General features: G+C 43.8%; 3 protein-coding genes across 4 annotated transcripts in view; 2 read left to right on the plus strand and 1 right to left on the minus strand.

Moving 5' to 3' along the window:
* The first annotated feature begins 76 nt into the window (after positions 1-76).
* On the plus strand, positions 77-6,656 carry mdm4 (MDM4 regulator of p53). 2 transcript variants are annotated; one of them, XM_076095602.1, is made up of 11 exons: positions 77-256; positions 892-979; positions 1,092-1,166; positions 1,323-1,456; positions 1,570-1,619; positions 2,040-2,104; positions 3,255-3,351; positions 3,429-3,589; positions 3,737-3,919; positions 4,043-4,111; positions 4,218-6,656. In XM_076095602.1, exons 2-11 carry the CDS (start codon positions 908-910, stop codon positions 4,785-4,787), a joined length of 1,476 nt encoding a protein of 491 aa, XP_075951717.1. In that variant the 5' UTR covers positions 77-256; positions 892-907; the 3' UTR covers positions 4,788-6,656. The 2 variants fall into 2 exon arrangements, with proteins under 2 accessions (XP_075951717.1, XP_075951716.1); XM_076095601.1 differs by having other exon boundaries at positions 78-256; positions 3,722-3,919.
* Positions 6,657-14,152: 7,496 nt separating this feature from the next.
* myog (myogenin) lies at positions 14,153-15,643 on the plus strand. The gene is made up of 3 exons (XM_076095957.1): positions 14,153-14,735; positions 15,336-15,432; positions 15,525-15,643. Exons 1-3 carry the CDS (start codon positions 14,202-14,204, stop codon positions 15,641-15,643), a joined length of 750 nt encoding a protein of 249 aa, XP_075952072.1. The 5' UTR covers positions 14,153-14,201.
* Positions 15,644-17,992: 2,349 nt separating this feature from the next.
* Positions 17,993-20,671, minus strand: part of ppfia4 (PTPRF interacting protein alpha 4) — a 49,665-nt gene continuing 46,986 nt past the window's right edge. The window contains 5 exon segments of the mRNA XM_076096405.1: positions 17,993-18,036; positions 18,723-18,909; positions 19,000-19,068; positions 19,742-19,917; positions 20,550-20,647. Of these exon segments, the coding sequence (XP_075952520.1) occupies positions 17,993-18,036; positions 18,723-18,909; positions 19,000-19,068; positions 19,742-19,917; positions 20,550-20,647 (574 nt within the window).

Here is a 20,671-nt window from a genome sequence, read left to right on the forward strand (position 1 = left end):
TTGCCGCCGTAGCGTTCATTAAACACTAGGGGGCGCCACACTCCTGGCCTAAGTAATTGTCCAGCCGGAAGTTGTTCTAGCCATATTCATCGTTTTGAATCTGTAGTTCAGCTATGCCAACTGTCTGCTGTTTGTTAGAGAGAGCTAAAGTTGAAAACTAACGATTTATTAGCTATATGTATACCTGCAAGATGTCGGTTGGTTGTTAAGGCCGCGGTGCGCGTGGAACAATGTAAAGTAATGTCAACTCTTTACGGTAAGTTCATCTTCAACGAACGTATTGTTCAGGAACTAGCTAGCCAGCTAAGTTAGCTAACGGCAGCTCCGTCGTTACGTTAGCTAGCTAACACGTTTGCTAGTAACGAGAGCAGGTTTGCCACCTGCCAACGTTAACGTTACACAGATGTTCCAGTGTAACTGCCGGGCAGTAGCTTGTAATAGTTGCAATTGTGTGCACATTTTTTTTGTTGCTAACATTTCAACCGTTCTTCAAACGTTACGCTAGCTCGGCTTTTAAGGAAGTTTGGCCTTGTAATTTGAAGACAGTGGTTAACTGTCGCAAAAGTAATGGTGGAGTGGTGTAACTCAACCATCCTGCCTGTCAAGCTAGCGGATTCTGGTGCAGTCTTTTACGTTTTAAACAAATTAGACCAACGACATTTGACGTTGCTTAAACTGTTTTCGTCTCTTAGGTGTTGCCATTAAATGCAACGTTGTTAAATAATTCAAGCTTACAGTTAATTGTCAATTTGGCCTCGTGGGCGTTGGTATTACGTGTACAGTCTAAGTGAAGACACCAGTGTTTTGTGATGGTGGTAATATAGATGATTATGATGATGATTGGGAATTGGAAATCTGATTTATCTGACATGTTATGATTCTGTATTTCAGACTTTGTTCGTTTACTATGAACTCCCTATCAGACCAGCTTCCGGCATCAAGCACATCATGCAAGACACTACCTGGAGATGGAAATCAGGTACACTTAGAAAACAGAAACCATGTCGTCTGCTTTGCCTATCAATTATCTAACCTTGCACTTCTAGTTCATATTAAATCCTTACCGGTGGTACTCTTCTTTACCCCCCCAGGTACAACCAAAAGCCCCTCTTCTGCAGATTCTGCGTGTTGCCGGAGCGCAGGAAGAAGTCTTCACGCTCAAAGAGGTGAGCTGTTCAGTGAAATGTCAAGTATGTTTGTTAGTATGCAGCCTGTTTTCCTAAAGTGGTCAGTCCAGGCTTTAGTAGTCTTTTATACTGGGTTCCTATAAATGTGCCCTGTATGTGCCTTGTGGTTTCTGATATTCAATATTGTTGTTGAAGGTCATGCACTACTTGGGGCAGTACATCATGGGGAAGCAACTATACGACAAACAGAGGCAGCACATAGTCCACTGCCAGGACGACCCTCTGGGAGAACTGCTGGAGGTGGAGAGCTTCTCCGTCAAAAACCCAAGGTATTCCCCCACATCAACAATGGTCAACACTCAGTAATGCTTCACTATACATCTAAACATATACGTCTAGAATACAGAGGCCCATTCTAAATTCTCATATTCTCATTTCACAGCCCGGTGTATGAAATGCTCAAGAAATACTTGGTTGTGCTCGGTTGTTCTGGTAAGTGACACATTGATTTTCTGCTCCATATATTTATGTGAAATAATGATTCTGTCTGGGGGAATGTATGTAGTTCAGTACATGTGTGATGACTTGTAATTCAATTGTCATCTTCCTCTTAAAGTAGTGATTGGATTCTGTATGTTATTTGCTTCTTTAACATATGGTTTGAAGTGAAGATCCCTGGGTATATAGTGATTATCTATAAATATATTCTACATCCAACTTTCTTTTTGCCTACTTTTGTGAGTGCTTGTGATAGTTTTTGCATCTCTTGGGGATGCGGGGACCAGAACTATGCCATTGTGCAGCTTGTCCTACAAAAGCCCCAGAAGGAGGCATTAGTGTGAGAGTGTATTGTGCTATAATTAAAGGGTGGGGATGTCCTTTTTCTGTTACTGTGTCTCATCTGAAATGCAGACGCTGCAGAGAATCTTTCTGTGGGCCGTGAATGTGTAGAGGGCGGAGTGGAGGATCGTGGTCAGGTAAAACCGAAGCATGGTGCTAAGGAGAAACAGAACCCCCCCCAACCTTTCTCACCTCATTACAATACAAAGCTGTTAATAAATAATATATTTTTGTCATAACATGCACTGATCCCAGTGCTGGATTGAGACCAGTAGGCCTTGGTTCAGACTATAAAGCGAACGGCCGTGTGCTTGTGTGTAATGAGGAGGAAGGGTAAGGACTGCTGTCTTCGTTGGTGTGCATTTGTACAGAGTGGCACCGTCTCTGTACAGCCCCATCCTTGGTTTGGTCTGGTGGTACTCCACTAGCACCACCCAGTGGATGGGGGGCAGAGTCACCCTCTCTGTCTGTCTCAGGGTTCTCTTCTCTGCTCCGAAACTGGAGGATCGCAGCTCCTGATCCAGCCGCAGGCCGAGCAATAACCCCCCCCCCCTCCCCCGTGTTCCTCACCTGTCTTTCCGACCCCCTCCTAAACCACCTTGGTGTGCAATACTTTGTCTAACCCTTGTTGAGCTTCAGTCCAATTTTGGTCCTTCGTCAGTGGCTTTATGAATCAAATGAGTTACTATTTTTCTAATTAAATCTCATGTTAAATCCACTTCAAGGTTCAGATTTAAGTTCTGATCATACTTCAATATGTTTTTCAAAAGTCTATATTTCCTCTATCAGATGTTAATAATATTATTAATGTTGGACATGAGATGCATCTTAATCATTTTCTTCTGTTTCCTTTCTTATCTGAAAGCCTTCCATAGATAGATACTGTACAAGACCAGGTATTTGTATAGTATCTATGGATCTCCTAAAATAAGTAATTACTTAAATCCTTTGATTTAGTTTGCACAGTTTTACTGAACTGGAACTAGATTTTTAAAAGCTTTGACTCACTAGTTCATCACCGTGTTAATTAGTACGCTGGCTTTCCTATCTCATCTGTCTCTATCCATCTCTGTGTTTTTTAACCTCCACACGGTTTTGGTGTCCTAATTATATCCTAAATTAGTTATGACCTCCCTCCCCACTGGTCCGTACCCTAACTGCCCAGCCCCCTTCTCCCCCGATCACATACCGAGAGGCCATCTTGAAAAGGAGCTGTGAGTCCTCCAAGAACCCAGTTATGGCTCCCCGTTCTAATGTTTGTCCTTCACGTCCCCGTCCCCCCCTTAGATGTGCGGAGGTGTGGTCAAAGCAGGGCTGGAGGCCGACAGTGATGGGCCTCTCCTGCAGACCCCCTCCCAGCGCCGTCCGCGGGAGCCAGACGACGGTAAGCAAACGGTTCCAAATGTGCCCGGGACGAGACTCGCTGAAAATGCTGAATTTAACGGTTCAACGCCTCTCCAGACTCCCTTGAAGGCCTGCCAAGGTCAGCCTGCAAACGGCCCAAACTGGATGTTTCTTTAGACGAGTGGGACCTCTCTGGCCTGCCCTGGTGGTTTCTGGGTAATCTCCGTAGTAATTACAGCCGCAGGAGCAATGGCTCCACCGACATTCACACAAACCAAGTAAGAAACCTCATTTGTAATAGCTTGTTCAGGGTTAGGTTGCGAGATTTCAAGCTTAAAAACAGACATAATTACTTGTTGTCAAATTGCATGGATTGGAGTGTAACAGTGGTGGTCTGACTGATGGGTCAGCTGTCTCCCGCACAGGAGGAGGACACGGCCATCGTGTCGGACACCACCGACGACCTCTGGTTCCTGACCGAGGGCGGGAGTGAACAGGTGAGCGTGGAGATGAAGGAGGCGGGACTCGAGGAAGGGAGCGCGGGAGAAGGGGAGGCTCTACCTGAGGACGAGGATGAAGGAGGGAAGGAGGAGAAAGCAGATCGCGAGGTACGACTTTGTCTCGGACTTCATTGGCCACGCACACACCACATATCATTTTTAAATAAGTGTATTTACACTCCAGGATAATGTTCTGAGATGTTTGATCTAACGACTTGTATACTTATCCAGATGCTGGAAGAGCCGGATGAAGACTCTCAGTGCCTAAGCGATGACACTGATACAGAGATCTCCACACAGGTTTGTATCTGCTTTTTCCTCACTTGATGTTGTCATTTTAGGTTTTGATTAGCTGTAGGTTAAGACAATGCAGATGTGTGACTTTGTGTTTGCCTCTGCCCATTAGGATGCGTGGCAGTGCACCGAGTGCAGAAAGTACAACACGCCTCTCCAGAGGTACTGTGTTCGCTGCTGGGCTCTACGTAAGAACTGGTACAAAGATGTCCCCCGACTCGCCCATTCCCTCTCTGTTCCTGACATCCCAGCATGCAGCTCTCTGACCACCAACGATGAGGAAGATGACAGTGACACGGGCATTGACATCCCAGACTGCAGCAGGACGGTCTCTGACCCCGTCATCCTGCCCTCCCACTCCACAGCTGACCGCCCACTGCCCACTATGGCCACAGGGAAAGGCAAGGGGCCGTGGCCCTCCGGCTTCCACAAGGACGAGCAGCTCTCGGGAGGGGAGAGTCAGGAGAACCTGGGCATGGAGATTGAGGAGGTTAAGCCTGAGGCACTTCTGGAGCCTTGCAAGCTGTGTCGAGTGCGACCACGCAACGGAAATATAATTCACGGACGCACGGCTCACCTTATAACCTGTTTCCCATGTGCAAGGAAGCTGCACAAGTTCCATGCTCCTTGTCCAGGATGTGGGAAGATCATTCAAAAAGTTATTAAGATATTCATCCTCTAAAAGGGACACACACACACACACACACCTGTCAGGCTCCGGGGAACTCGACAACACAAACACATTTGACCACACGGATGCATGCACTCTGGTTCACACTCTGCTCGTAGACACACACAAGATGTACACCTTAAAACATACAATGATACACATGAAATATAGCACTTGGTGAAGCTTGCTCTTGGTTGCATGTTCTATTCTGCATCATGCTGCCTCTGAAGTATTTTGGGATGAAACCTTGGACACAAGAGTTTATCATGCCAGATTTGTGCCACATTTAAATAAGGGACATATAAAGAAAGGCAGACATATTTATTTATTTATTAGAAGAGTGCACGTTTGTGTGAGCTATTTGGTTTCATGAGAGCTTGTTTTTTTTCAGGCCGTGGATCTTCTCATTTGTTTTTGAATGGTGCCATTTTAAACGAGTATTGCGGTCTTTAGTTCTGCTAGTTTTTCTTCCTCCATAGATTCACTTCAGTCATCTGGACCGAAATGGAAAGATCAGTCCAGGTATTCAACTACAATAATATGTTTGTAAGCATCGTCTTGTTATTTTGTTATGTATATTTTTAACCGTTCTCATATCCTCTTGTTGCTCTGACATTTAAGTTATGAAGACGAGATTGAAGGAAGAACAGGAAAACGGTGATTTTGTTGTCAATGGCTGCAGCTCCATGAAAGTGTCCTAAGCTTCTCCTTACAAAAAAAACAGAATTATTAGCATAATTGAATGTACTGTAAAATACTAGTGATGGTGGCTTAAGTCCTGTTTCTCTCAACATAGTATTTTAAAATGAACTTAATTGAACCTGCTTAAGAATGCACAGCTGAAGTATTTACTGTACTTTCCTCTCGGGGTAGTAATTGATGTTAATATGTATTCAATATCTTATTTACGATTGCCAGAAAGACAGTTATGCCTGCAGTAAGTTATGTTCTATAATTGTTTAATGTTTAAATGTTACTGTTCAGAAAGAGCTACTTTATATCCCTTCCTGAACATATGATAAATGAACAACTTCTGTATATTTTGTATTTAATTAATTTATGATTTAAGTTTTGATTGATTGGATGATCGCCTCTAATGAAGCAGGGAAAGGCTGCACTTGCTCCAGAGCTCTAATGTGTACTTTTACAGAAAATCTTAAACTAAACTAAATTACTAAATGTACCGTGTCAAAAAATGACTGGAGTACTTATTGGGAGTTGGAGGTTTTATTTCAGCGTTACACTGCCATGTAATGACTTAAGTTGTGTATTATAGATTTTATTTTGATGGATTATTTGAAGAATGTATTGTTGGACCACGTAGAAACGATTTACTCTCAGTAAGCGTGTGAGCTGCCTACCAATACCACCGGCTCTGCAACGCTCGGTGACACGAAGCATTTACCTCTCGGCTCTGTTCTGCAGAGAGAGAATGTTACAGATCTTTGATCGGATCTTCACTTGCGTTTAATCTTTCTGCCAGCAGGTGGGGAGAAGTCTGAATATGGTATCTGGTCTACAGTACCAGTAATAACATGTAACGCATATATAGAGCATGCCTGCTGTCGTGACTAGAGCCAACACTGAGCTGGTGTGAGAGCTGTATTAACTATATAAATGCTATAATAGGTTAATTATATAGGCTGTTGTACTTATCGCCATAAATGTGCTTCAAGGAAAAACAAACCTCTTCTTACTAAAGACATCATAAAAATGACTTGGCTTGCATATTATAGCCTTGATCCTTGTTCAGAATGACTGACTTGTTACATGTATTGGCATTAAGAAGTTAACAGCTAATGTAGTTTATTTTCTCTTTTTTTATGAACCTGTCATGGAATGAAATGAGTTGTTTTGTAAAGCAATAAAGAGTTAATTGTTTCATTGAGTTCACTGTTCAGCCGTGTGTGTGTGAGAGAGACAGGCCAGCTGTCATGTGTTTTAGGGACAGACACCCCGTCCTCTTGACTACAGTATATACTGTATTTTGCTGTAACACATTCTGCCTAGGGCAGCTATCCTATCCCAGGATGTTGTATAGATAATAATTACCCATTAGGGAAAATTCCCTGAGTGAGGAAAGTCCCCTGAGAAGCTCTCCACCATCTGAAAACACAAGGGTTCACTAAAGCCTAGAGGAATAGCTCGTACAGACGTATTTTCATTAAATATGAGTACATTCATAGTGAGGGAAATGTATTTTTAAAGCTCTTTGAAGCTGTAGTTTTACTCCGGGCTTTACAGAGGGAGGCATTCTAGGTTAAAACATCAAAGGTGAAGGAAGTATTCAGATTTGTTTCTTTGATTCCATGTTGTAAAAATACTCAATTCCAAGTAAATGTTCTGCAATTACCTAAGTACAAGTGTATTATCAGTTAATTGTACTTTAAGTATAAAAAGTAAACATCTCAATGTAAAGACTGTCATACTAATACATAATTACAAACTAGTTCTATCGACTAATCAATAAATGGGCTAATCATTTCAGCTCTGTTACTGCTGGCTAGTTTAATCTACAGCAATGCATCATGTTGTATGAGATCTTAATTTGTGAAGTAAACCTGTTTTGTCTAACTTGTCCTCGGGTAGGCCTACAGTACTGAAGACGGGCCTACTTGCTTGCATTCCACCGTTGGCAAACATCCCGTCTGAGGGGGGTGTTGCTGTCCTCCCCGTGACTTGCCCCACAGTATTAAACGCTCGTGACAGCCATACTAAAATGCTTTTGCGGACTCTTGCATCTAACTCAAGAATGGCATACCGTTTTGTCCGCGGCGTCTGGCAAGTCTCACAGCGTAGAGGCGGAAAGAATGGCACGACGACACCCCCGGTGACAAGGCACCCGGAGCTTGGCAGCTCCAGAATGGCACGGCCCAGGGAGTGGTAGGGGGATCTGCATGTTTCCATGGCGACAGAACATCTATCCCAACATCCCAGAATAACTTAACACATTCTCCCTCTATCCCCTATTGCGTATATGCAATACTTCCTACAGAGAAAATAGAAGCTCTCTGCTGAACATTGCTCCCATACTTTTGCCCATTTTTATCATTGTATTGCTCTCACCGGCTTTCTTGTACTTTTGATGCACCTTTATAAATATGCATCTCTATATAATCTCTTCTTGTGTCCTTTGTCTGCATACCTCCAGCCTGTTTACCCTCCTTTGCTTTCTTCTGGTTGTGTGTCTGGATATCTGTAACCGTATCTGTGTGTACAGGACTTTTCTTTCAGCTCCATGCAGACACACACACAGACACACACCAAACACACACACACTTTCCCTCTGTTGTGTCCGGCTATTTGGTCGCTCCAGAAACCAGGCCGCTAAATGTGTCCCGCTGCTGACATGGGAGAAGGTCAGTGGAGCCAGAAATACAGAAAAAGACAAAGATAATTTCAAAATAAGAGTTGGCATGAGGAGGAAAATAGAGATGTGACACATTAAAATGAGATTAGAGGAGAAACATTTCAGAGCTTTCCTGGTACCCACAGCAGGAGGTCTGATATGGAAGATGATATATACGGAAGCTGGGCTGAGCATAGTTTCCACATACTTATCCACTCACATCTCACAACACTGCAGTAGTACACACACCACTGACCAAGTGTGGTTTACACTTGGTCAACGTCTAGGTGTAAATTGCCTTCAAATTAAACTGGATTGATTTTATGAGGGCCTGGCTTTACCCTGTGAGATACCGTTCTGATTAACAGGAAATGGCATCTTCTATTTTGACTTGCCACAGTACTGGAATATGATGTCACAGTGGAGCGCGGGATATTTACATTGAATATCTTTAGGGCTATCATGTGCTGCAAAATATGTTTGTGGGAAGTGGCTTATGCGCGTAAATATGAGTATGCATATGTGTTTGTCCATGTGTGCTTGGAGCCTCGCAGTGAGCGGGATGCCAGCACAGGGAAGGGCAGCGGATGGCTCAGGGGCTCAGTCCATTCCTGTGATTTAACATGACACCACTTGCACTAAGACTGCGACAGCTGCAAATGCACATGCCGGCCATTCTGTTTGTTGTAGGGGATTACCCTGCGATAAAAGCCCCAGTGAGCAGCAGCATGGCTGGGCTACAGAACTACTGTTTCCCCCCTGACTTAGAAAGCTTTCTCCAGGCCTCCAGAGCCCTGTGAAAACACAGGTGTGGGCACTTCATTCTGAACTGCAATGAATGGGAGTATTCTCCCGCTGATTAGTTGGGCCGTAGTAGTGTCACATCACCTTCAGGCATCAGTCAAGTCAGCACTGCAGCTTATGTAAGGTTCATTACTCAACCGAATTAGTGCACGGGGCGTAGTAGAGTAGTAATCAGCTCAGACTGCTCCCATTCACTCAGAGTAGTTGGCTGATTGATTTGCGTTCATGGTGTTGTGTTTATTATGGTGATCTGGCAGGAGCACACTGCCTCGTCATCTTTCACTAATAATGTTGTGTAGTCAGCATAAAATCACCATGATCTGAGAGAAGAGAGCCGTTTCTGATAACAGAAAACTGTCATCACAGGGTTCAGTAATGGACATGCAGTTATCATGGCGACTGTACAGAAACAGTCTCCGAGGCGACAAAGTTGGGCATCTGTTGCTGTCACTATGGTGACCATGTCCCCTCTGGAAGGCACGTGTCCAGTCCAGTACATTGTTGCATGAGTCCAGACCTCAAGCAGAACAATGCATACCAACAGAAACACTCCAGTTTAAATACAGAAATAGACACACTTCCCTTCCTTTTCCTTAACCGCACATTCTTTAAAATATGTATCCCGTGTTTATGTTGCTCCACAACCATGTTCACTTTGTATTTAAATGCACCCACTGTTTAGTGATGTCAATTAATTGCATTACATATTAAGGAACTATTTAAATTTCTATGAAAATGGGTCTTTAAGGCAAAATGATGAAATAAAAACGTTTCCAAGTTTTCCAGTTTGCGGAAAAGTAATTTTAATTTGTTCCAATGGATTGTAAAGGAGCCTGGTTAGGACTATGTTTTGGTTTTAATTGTATGGAAAACTTTCAATTAGTACACTTCCAATTAATAAATTCCAAATAATTGTTTACTAACCTAAGAGAGTCCTTTTCTTAGTGCACAGCAAGAAACTACTACTGAACACAGAAAATGTAAAATGTGTATTTAGTCAAGAATACAATTCAAACACATCTAATGAATCAGGTTTTAGATGATGAATTAATATTTACTTTGGTTTAAATAAATCTGTCAGCTTTTCCAGCAATTACAGCAACTCAAATAACAAACATTGTCTCGGTTTTGACTATAAATTGTACAACATCATATAGTTATATCATGGAAACCTATCGGTCACTGGTTATTGTGTATCATATGTTATCTCACTGGATAGAGGTCCTTGTTTATCCCCCTTTAATCAACACTGCTCCACTCTTGTTATGTTATTCTCCTCTTACATATCTGAGATTTCCCGACTGCGCTCAGATGACAGTTCTCCAGGTCAGTGATGATCTTGAGGCTAACCTGGGGTGAGGAGGACTGATCCCTCCCCCCCTCCTCCCTCCTGCTCAGCTGTCCCGCAATGTGCTGCTGCTTGTCACTGAGGAGAAGTGGAACAGTGTTGCCAGTGACAGGGCAATCCCTGCACACACACACGCACACACACACACACACACACACACACACACACACACACACACACACACACACACACACACACGCACAGGGACCCATATACACTTGCATGCATTGTGGATTTTGAGTTTAAACACTTTTTTGAGTGTAAATAATTTGGCTTCTACTGTTTTAAATCACAGTTGTTTCCATCAGGCTTACAGCAACTCTTTTATTGCGTTCCTTAAAATAAAATAAAAGATGATTATAAATATTCAAATGTATTTTATTTTACGTTACCTCATGTGGGGGATTAAGGTGCAAAGAGTTAAAATAAAAACTACCAGTCTCAAAAAGATAAATATAGACCAAATGTAGTCGTAATTATCACTTGAGTGAATATTTGATGTGATCTGTATTTTGTTAGTCTACTTTGACTTCCTCACTGAATTTAGGATGGAAGATACAAAAGTATAGTATCTGCAAACAATAAACTTCGGATCTCTATTTACTGTGTCTCAAGTGTTCACTTCAAAATGCTGAGCTGGGGACTTGTTCCTCAAACAAGACACAAGTGTGTGCCTGAAACGACTACAAAACACACATACACGCGCAAGATCTCTGGTTCTGCTGACAATGGGTTACGATGACAGAGGGTTATGAGTGACTCTGACACACTGCAGACCCCCTCCCTGCTGTACCCCTGAGAGCAACACAGGCGTCTTTGTACTCGCTCCACCATCAGTGACTATCCATCACAGACTAACCTGACAGCCCACCGCAGCCCTGCGCCAAGACTCGACTCTGCACTCTGCCTCAACCCCAAACCCGAGCCCAAAGCCCGGGAATAGTCCACGAGCCACCAGCCAGTCATGTCAGACCGCTGCCGGGCCTCCCAAAGGGCTGTTGTGTCTGCAACGACAAGTTATTTCATTGAAAGGGATACTTTCACTCACCGGACATTATTTTTGTTTTAATTGTAAATATAACTTCATTGTTAATATCCTAAAATGTGAGAATAAAGAATAAGTAAAATACTGGAATAGGTATACATAAGAACTAAATGGTATAACAATAGTTAGAATTTAAGAAGAGAATAATTAAAAGACAAATGTAGTGACTTTCTTGCGAATGTCTTAATCCCTCAAACCAGGCACCTGTAACATGTATGTTGTATATTTGTCTTGCTTGTGAGCATTGTTTGTGTGTTTTCACATATATTTCCTGCGCACTTGCCTTTAATAAAGCTAAATAAGAGTCCCATGAAGCCGTGAGAGCTCTCTAAAAGCAGACATTTAAACTTGTAATAACAGGAATAACACAGGTGTGATTAATTACAATGATTACAGCTCTGCTCCATGTAGGTGTGCCAGTAAATGATCCCCCGCGGAGCCAGCATGTGCCATACCATGACCCTGGAACTGACCCATTTATATAAAATGCACCCATAATTAATGTTGTTAATTACACCTGCGCCTTTTCTAAATGTCAAATGTAGGCCATGACGCACTTCATAACACATGCTCTTTAAGGTGATGTGCTGTGAGATAAAACATTCCAAGATACTATTACTCAGTTTGTCTTACAAAGAACTGAAAAGGTGAAAAAACTGAGCTCTGTGCTGTAAACTTTTAAACGGCAGCTTGTAGGAATAACTATGAAGCTCCTACAGATGCTTGATCAGACTAATGATCAGACACATGTTCAAATAAAGAAAGTCACAAATAGTTCCTACTCCTGTGCCTTTACCGCACTCAGAGTTCATTTCCTAATTTCACACTTTAATTTAAAATGACATTGCTTTAACAAAAAACTTGCTTTGTTTGCCAACTAAAATGTTCCAGCTACTGTAACAAGAGTTTAGTGATGCCACAGCAATATGCAGTACATGAATACCCGCACTATTTACTATCTGCACTGGTAGTTTTATGAAAAGCTGTAGCTAGCACGCTCTAAAGGCTGGTGCTACAGCTGACCACACGGTCCTCTCAGTTAAGTTCATCTCATTGTCTCTATAAGCGTAATGAAAGTTAGAAAAATGTGGTGAAGAAGATAGGAAATGTTGAAAATCAGCTACATCATAGAAGAGTGAGATAAATCAGGTTTTTATTTATTTCATCAACTGATTGGAGGTTAAATGAAACATGACCTTTATAGCTTCGTATTTCTTTTTACTCTCCATTTTAATCATTCGTTATTTCATCCCGTCTCAGTGTCCTTCATATCTAACACGACTTTTATTTTTTAACTGCAATTAATTATCTTTTTGATTGTCTTTGTTTTCTTTGGTGCCACACAGTTGAGTGATGCAAGACAAAAAAACACACCCCCATTTTAAGAATTTTGTCTACTCATTATGAGAAAGATGTTTCTAAGAGTGAATACAAACTTGTTTTAAAGATTGTTTTCAGCATTTTAAAGTCTCTGTTAGAGAGATGGAAGTAAATACAAAGATGTCTCAGACTTGACTCGATGCATCATCGGCAGGACACCAAACGCCAGTCCCTACATATTATATAGTGTGGCCACAAAACAGAGCTCCCTGTCTCCAGCAAACATGTCCTGTCTGTGTATTACTGTGATAAACTTATAGTAGCAATACACGGGAATGTAACACATCTCCCACTATGCCGGTCATTCCAGGCACCTTCTCTGCTGACAGAAGTGTGTGTTTTGGCTGTTTGTTAGCGGAAGACAGTCTGAATTAGCTGGTGAGCTGTTGGGTGAGACATGTCCTGGTAGGATTAACACCTGGTAGCTAGGCTAACACTGCGACTTACTGGAAGAGGTCAGGACAACGAAGAAGGCCATACCTCTGCACGCTCATCTGATTGTTGTTGCTTGATTTCTGAGAGTAGCGGGAGCCACTGTCAACTTGGTTCTCGACTTACTGTACTATACTCTGTCCAGTCCTGCACAGGCCTGTCTGACTCTGAGTCCACCATAGCCCAGAAGGTCACTTGCATCACCCTGTGCAATCATTTCTGAAAGTCAGTAGATATGAATGTGGTTACATAAAACCAAGACCCAGCAATGGCATGAGCTTCTATGCCACCTACGCTTTTACATATTTAGGATCGACCTAGTTGATCACTCTGAAATTTCAGTCACAACAGAGTACAAATGTTTATCTGTGACCTAGTTTTGAGTAAACAACAATCTCTGGCCTCATTTCCTTCCCATCCAGAACTAGGAGTCAAACAACTTCTTGTCATTGCTTATCATTGGCTCCTCGTAGAAGTGACAGCTGTCCCCAGACTGTCCCTACTGCCCCCTCCTTCACCCCCATGGCAGGGGACTTTATGTATGGTGTCATGGAGGGAGGCGCGAGTCTGGGATTAGCTCATTAAGATGGACATCTTTGATCCAAGGTATAACTACCATTTCCACAGCAACTTGATCATATCCTGTATCATAGCCTCTTCAGACACACAAGAGCACACAAACACACACAAGGGTGCACACACATACACACACACACACACACACGCACAGTACGGGTCTTAAAGCCCTAGAGAGCACAGTGCCCAACAGAGATGTGAAGTGTAGATGTGCAGCAACAGCTAAACGTCGTGTCAGGTTTCTGGGGGCTCGTGCTAAATTTAACCCTGTGATCCTGCAGCAGGCAGAGGGGTTTAAATGCCAGCCTACAGTTGCTCCACACCAGTTGTTCTCCACACGTCTTCCACTCATCACAAACTCAGGCCGGGGACGTAGACAGGCACACGCACGTACACCCTGACACACACGGTCCAGGCGCAGGACCGAACACCACATACAGTTCCAAGGGGAGCAGGAATCTTTGTCCCCTTCAGACCACAGCGTTGTCCAGTATGGAGCTTTTTGAGACCAACCCTTACTTCTTCCCTGACCAGCGCTTCTACGAGGGAGGGGACAGCTACTTCCCCTCTCGTCTGCCTGGGGGGTACGACCAATCCACCTACCAGGATAGGAACTCCATGATGGGCTTGTGTGGGAATCTGTCTGGGGGTGTTGGAGGTGGGTTGACAGGAGCAGAGGACAAAGCCTCTCCGTCCAGCATGTCACCTCACTCCGAGCCCCACTGCCCGGGTCAGTGCCTGCCCTGGGCCTGTAAGCTGTGCAAAAGAAAGACGGTTACCATGGACCGCCGGAGAGCGGCCACAATGAGGGAGAAGAGGCGTCTGAAGAAGGTGAACGAGGCCTTTGAAGCTCTGAAGAGGAGCACCCTGATGAACCCAAACCAGAGGCTGCCCAAGGTTGAGATCTTGCGGAGTGCCATCCAGTATATCGAAAGGCTGCAGGCCCTGGTGTCTTCCCTCAACCAGCAGGACACTGAGACGGGACAGCAGGGACTGCACTACCGACCCAGCCCGGCCCAACCCAGAGTGAGTAGGACAGAGGAGGGATGATTAGAAGCAGAAGGTCACATATTCATGACTGAGACGACAGCCAAAAGAACAAACAAGGAAAAAACATAAAGAGGTAGAAGATGTTTTGACAAAGATTAAATGAAAGTAAAGGAAGAGATAGAAGACAAGGCAAAATTTGGAAAATGTGTCAAAAGGTAAAATGTTCTTGACAATGTGTGACTTTGATGAACTGATACACATTGAAGCATGCTTCACAATTGTCAGTGTGGCTAAGTTTTAAGGTTTGGGGGGGGGGGGGGGGGGGGGGAATGGCTGGTGTGGAACGAACAGATACACTTTCTGTTATTGTCTCGCAGTTATTTAAAGAGGTTTTTCAGATTATAATCCAGTGTTCAGTTGTAATGTGTCAGACTACACAAAGCTTTCCCGTCTGTTTACAGATTGAAAAGTCTTGCTTCTCTGGTTTAGATGCTGTTAATCATGTTCATTTGCCTCTGAGGACTGTTACAGGATGCATTAGTGGTGGTGGTGGTGTGTGTGTGTGTGTGTGTGTGTGTGTGTGTGTGTGTGCCGTGACTGACAGCAACTTCTGCGTGTGCATCTCCATGGTAACAGGTGTCGTCAAGCGAGCCCAGTTCAGGCAGCACCTGCTGCAGTAGCCCAGAGTGGAGCAGCACTCCAGAGCAGTGCACACAGAGCTACAGCAGCGAGGGTGAGTACACTTCACACACTGTCTCATTAGACAGCACAAGCAGATCTGTGCACCCCTCACTCAATCAATGTGTGACTTGGTCTCTTTTTCAGATCTCCTGAGTGCCGCCGACTCCCCCGAGCAGGGGAACATGCGTGCCCTGACCTCCATCGTGGACAGCATCACTGCTGCAGGCGGACCTGTGGCCTTTCCTGTGGACATTTCCAAATAGGGCCTCCAAACAGACAAAAAAAACGAAAATGACAATTGACAAAGCAGGCTGATAACCGGTCCAATTTAATTTATTTTTCAGCTCTACTGATCTGAGTGTCTTATGCTAAAATTTTTAAATAGTATTTGAATTGTAACTCTGCTGATCAATGGGTCTGCTAGCCAAACTGAATTACTCCTGTTCACAATGAGGCCTTATTCCCTTTATTTCCTGCCTTATCCTCGGTCCAGACCTGTCTGTCAGAGCCACTGGAGCTTCGTCTAACTAGAGATTCAAAGACTTTACTGCATGAACCCAACACTTAGTTACTAGAGTGGATCTCTGTTAGGCTTGCCTTCAGTCTGATTGAGACACAGAGGAAGGATGAAGCCTGGTTTTCTTCTTACTTAATTTAAGTTTTCCTCTTTTCGAAACCTTTCCCTGATCCCTTGATCTTTGTGTGTGTTCATTTGTGGGGCCAATATGTACCATGGCAGTTTTGACCAAGATCTGCTTAATTTAAACTGGTTATGAATGCTAGTGATGTAAATACGTTCCCTTTTTCTACAGAGTGGTTTTGCCATTTTATTTTTTATTTTTTGCTAACTTATTTTTGACTTTTATAACTAAGATTGTTGTGTATTTGTAGATGTTCTGAAAAGTGATATTTTCTGTCCAAATCTTTCAATAAAGACCATTTTCAATACATTGTTTGTCACTGCCCTTAATGAGATACTTTGACTGCGATGACATAAAAAAGGAACACAACACACAACATCTTTAAAAAACAGCTTTACTTATGTCTATATAGTGTCATAAATACTGTTCACTTTTTTTAAATAGCCAAATAATAAAATCTTGATTTGTCAGCATTGTTTCACACCTGGAATAAAGACACAGTACTCATAGCTGCCACATAGCACATTACACCTTTTAGACACCTTGGAAAAACTCTAAAATAAAAAAAACACCCATCCAGCACTTCACTGGTTCATATGCTGTGTTCTCATTGGATGAGGAGTTGGTCAGCCAAGAGTACTGACTGCTCACTGGCACGTCTCCATGGCAAATAAATAAGAGGTGACGGGACGGGATTAGAAGAGTCCATCACATTGAGCAGTTTTTGTGTTTATCATCGGCTGATGTTGAGCAGCAGTTTACAGTTTGATTTGAGAGAATGTAAGGATTCAACAGAGAGGAGCTACAGTGTTCACACTACCCGTCCACAGAGAAAAGTCATGGTCACACGGCTGGGGTCGGCCTTTCACACACAGATTCTCCACACGTCTTGAGCAGAGAGACTCATTTGCTCACACACACACACACACACACACACACACACAGACACACACACACACACTCTTCATATTAAAGGATTCTCTCTATTCTAGGCTACATAGTGTCATACTGAAGGCGAGAGAGGCGAAAGGAGGAGAGGTAACAGCTACATAGTGTCAAAAGATGAGGAGGAGGAGGGAAAAGGAAAGAACAGGAGAAAAAGAGGCAAAGAGAGAAGTCTGAAATTGGACCCATGAACCTGTGAAGAGTCCTTGTAGAAACACACCCCTTCCTTAGTGAGACCCTCCCACTAACAAGTCACACACTTACGGCATACAGCAAAAGACACACAAAGGTCCGACACAGAGAGAAAGAGAAAGAGAGAGAAAGAGAGAGAACAGTCACTATCGAATACAGGGCATTGGGTTTCATACAGCAATGATATTATATTATTTTCCATATATATTTCCAATATATATATATATATATATATAATATTTCTATAAAAAACATAAGTCATCCATTTTATGTACAGAGACGATAAATGAGTAATACCTTGCATAACCGGTAGAGGGGCAATGTGCAGTGGGATCTGCCATTTATACAAGTATTCATCATTCCCAAATCCAAATCAACAACGTCTCACCCTCCCTATGAATCTTTTTTTTTTACACCGACCGACTTTTGTGTTGCAGAGGTCCTGATGACACTGGAAGATTGGTTTGAACTTGGCCATGTTGACAGATTAGAACCAGACAAGAACCCACAGCTGAGACCAGGGGGAGCAGGAGCACAACACCACAACAACAAGGCTACTGGGAGCACTGGGGGTAAACTGGGAGAGACAGGGATGAGTCTCCTTTACAGCAGCGAGCGCAGCCAATGAGCACTCTCAAAGAGTTCAAAAGATCAGAGTTGGCCTCTGTATTGCACGTGTCCGAAGGAGAGGTGAGAGGTGAACGTTGGGAGGTGAGGCCGGGCAACAAAAAGGGGGAGGGGGGGGGGGGGGGGGAGACCCCTCCCCCCCCCCCCCCCCTCCCCCCCCTCCCCAGTGGCACCCGGAACTCCCTCTCCAGATTTGGCATATCACTCTCAAAAGGCCGCAAGCATGTGTCCGTATAGGTAATGAGAATGCACTGGAAGAGAGAACAAATGGTGAGGAATGTTAGAAGGGAGGTAGAGGAAAGACATGTACAATACAAGCAGATGGTAGAACAAATAAATATCTTCAAATTAAACCACTCTGCACCTATTGACTTATAGCGGATTTAATGAACCAAAAACTAGGGCTGAGCAATAATTCAGTATTATTGTAAATAGACTTTTAGCAGAACTATATCCTGTACAATCATATCATTATCATTGTACACAATGCTGCTGTGTAAATGAATGAAGACGAGAATAGAATACACACTGTTTACTGGCTAAAGGGCTTTAATCTGCCAGATATAGACCGGTACAGTAGCCTGATGCTGTAAAGTTAGTACCACAGTCCTACCTCATGCCACACAGCTGGGCAATGCTGGTTAAAGGTCAGTTCAGCAGTTTCAGCTGGGGATTTGTTAGCTTACCTGTTAGCATTTGCGCTCCCGTTAGTAAGCAGAGAGAGAAGTTAGCATGAATAGGTCCGCACGGCCGAGGGATCGAGTCTCGGGGTCGCAGGGGGAGGAGCTTGAGCGGAAGCGACACAGACGGGTTTAGGCGCAGCAGGACAGAGGAGACACAACATGCAGTTAGTCAGACAGGATGAGCAGAGAGCAGCACGTAGAAACACACAGAAAAGCACACAGGCCAGAGGGGTTTGGTTAGTGTTGCGTCACACCTTCAGGCTGAAGCTGTTTCTTGGGCATCAAATTCACACAGGGCGGCATGGACATGGAGGGCATGCGGAAGCCAGCAGGCAGCGTTTCCATGGAGCCCGCCATCATGCCGAGCCCCACCCCTCCCTCGCGTGCCCGAAACCTCTTGCGCCACGACGGAGAGCGTCGAAAAGACTTGTCGTCCCCACTCTGCAGGGACAGGGAGGTGAAGAGCAAGGGTCAGACAATCGACCCCTTTCCCAACATGTATTTGATCAGAGCAGCAGCTTGAGTGGTCACCTCCTCTAGTTGACGGTCGGTCCCCAGGGCTAATATGTTGTTGAACTCCCTCTCCAGAACCTGCCGGGCCTGCAAAAAAAAAAAAAAAGCACACACACACAACTTCTGTGAGCAGGTGTGAAGCTGTGTGTTAAAAAACCCGGAACAGAAATGAACAAGAGCTGATGGCAAAATGTCAACAAGAGCTCTTAAAATACGTCTAATAAACAGGAGTAATTGGCATTATTTTGTTCACCTGTTAATATGAAGCTGTGGTGCATGTAATCTGCTCTGAAGCCTGCGACTGGGAAATACTTTCAAGTGAAACAACAGAGGCCTTTTGATCAGAGAACGACTGAAACAGAATCTGAGGCAGAAGTAAATGTTGGCAGCATGTGGCCTGCAGTAGAAAGAAGTGCTGACTGCACACAAACTGCAGAGTCACAAAAAAGTAAATCAACCGGTCTCATAAAACAACTGTGACTGTTGGAAGATGGACTGTTTGCAGAAAGGCTAAAAGGCCTGTCATGAGTTTACAGTGCTGGGAAAGTGTTGAATGTGTAGAATATTTTCATGTAAAATAATATGATGTCGTACAAATCTCTGGTTTGTATTTATTTCATAATTCCTTAAGTCTGCCCACAAAATGGACCAAACTTCTCTTAAAAATCTGATCATACAACACTGGATATCTTTCTGCTATTCACATCAGTTCAATCCTTGCATGCTGAGTGCAAACAGTTGTGCTTTCCTCTTTAACCACCTGTGTGTTCTGCATAGGGATCTGCAGGATGAGCGCGAGGCTGCTGTAGTCGAAGGTCTCGTCCAGAGAGATGAGCGCTCCGTGGATGCCGCTCTCCAGCAGGTTGCCGCTATACTCCCTTAAACCAATGGACAGGACCCAGTGGATCACCTGCTCATTGGTCCACACCAACACATCTAACGTAAAAAAAAGAGTGGCTCAGGCTCAAGGTACTGTAGCATTGTGTTATATAGAGTGCCGGCACACGCCATTACTAGCAAATAACAGCAACTTGATTTAGAGTAAGAGAGAGAGAGAGAGCGAGAGCGAGAGAGAGAGATAAAGAGATAATGTGCAGGTCCACATAGTGTCAGCTCGCTGGCACACTCCCTTTGTTCATTTTAAGCACAGCTGTCAGACAGCTTTCCAAGTTGGAACAGGCGGTGTGTGTGCGTGTGTGCGTAAACAGGGCAGGACTCTGATTTGACATGACAGCTGAGTCAAGTTCATGTGCAGAACTCAAGGTCAAAAGGGCGAGGGGGCTGGCTAGATCTAAGTGTGTGTGTGTGTGTGTGTGTGTGTGTTTGGGACCACTCTTGGTATGTGGAGCCTTGGATCATAAGATTGTAGGCTTGCTTCAGCTGGCGTTCTGACAGTCCAATGGGGCAGCTGTTTCAACGCTCAGGCCAAATCAGGCAAAACCACTAGGTGGTACTCTGGCCTGATGAGACTGTGGATGTGTGCTTTCTTGTTAGTGTTTGAACGTGTGTGTGTGTTTTTTTGTTTTTTTTTGTCACTGTGTGTGTATCAGGGTGTGTATAAAGTGTACCTTTCATCTCGTGTTGGCTGTCCTCTCTCCGGCGCTCCAGGTCTTTCCTGTCATAATTGAGTCTCTTCAAGGACATAATCCCATACTGCAGACTAGCCCTGGTACACACACACACACACACA

The sequence above is a fragment of the Anarhichas minor genome, unplaced genomic scaffold, assembly GCF_050575085.1.
Source record: "Anarhichas minor isolate MPS153535 unplaced genomic scaffold, ASM5057508v1 ptg000021l, whole genome shotgun sequence".
Taxonomy (NCBI): domain Eukaryota; kingdom Metazoa; phylum Chordata; class Actinopteri; order Perciformes; family Anarhichadidae; genus Anarhichas; species Anarhichas minor.

What these genes read in the sequence shown, in the direction of transcription:
- mdm4 (XM_076095601.1), top strand. Translation starts at nt 908, where the DNA reads ATGAACTCCCTATCAGACCAGCTTCCGGCATCAAGCACATCATGCAAG. An exon ending in TTCTCCGTCAAAAACCCAAG is followed by an intron (nt 1,457 to 1,569) that starts GTATTCCCCCAC and finishes CTCATTTCACAG; the next exon opens with CCCGGTGTATGAAATGCTCA. An exon ending in CCGACATTCACACAAACCAA is followed by an intron (nt 3,590 to 3,721) that starts GTAAGAAACCTC and finishes CTGATGGGTCAG; the next exon opens with CTGTCTCCCGCACAGGAGGA.
- myog (XM_076095957.1), top strand. Translation starts at nt 14,202, where the DNA reads ATGGAGCTTTTTGAGACCAACCCTTACTTCTTCCCTGACCAGCGCTTC. An exon ending in CCAGCCCGGCCCAACCCAGA is followed by an intron (nt 14,736 to 15,335) that starts GTGAGTAGGACA and finishes CCATGGTAACAG; the next exon opens with GTGTCGTCAAGCGAGCCCAG. An exon ending in ACAGAGCTACAGCAGCGAGG is followed by an intron (nt 15,433 to 15,524) that starts GTGAGTACACTT and finishes TCTCTTTTTCAG; the next exon opens with ATCTCCTGAGTGCCGCCGAC.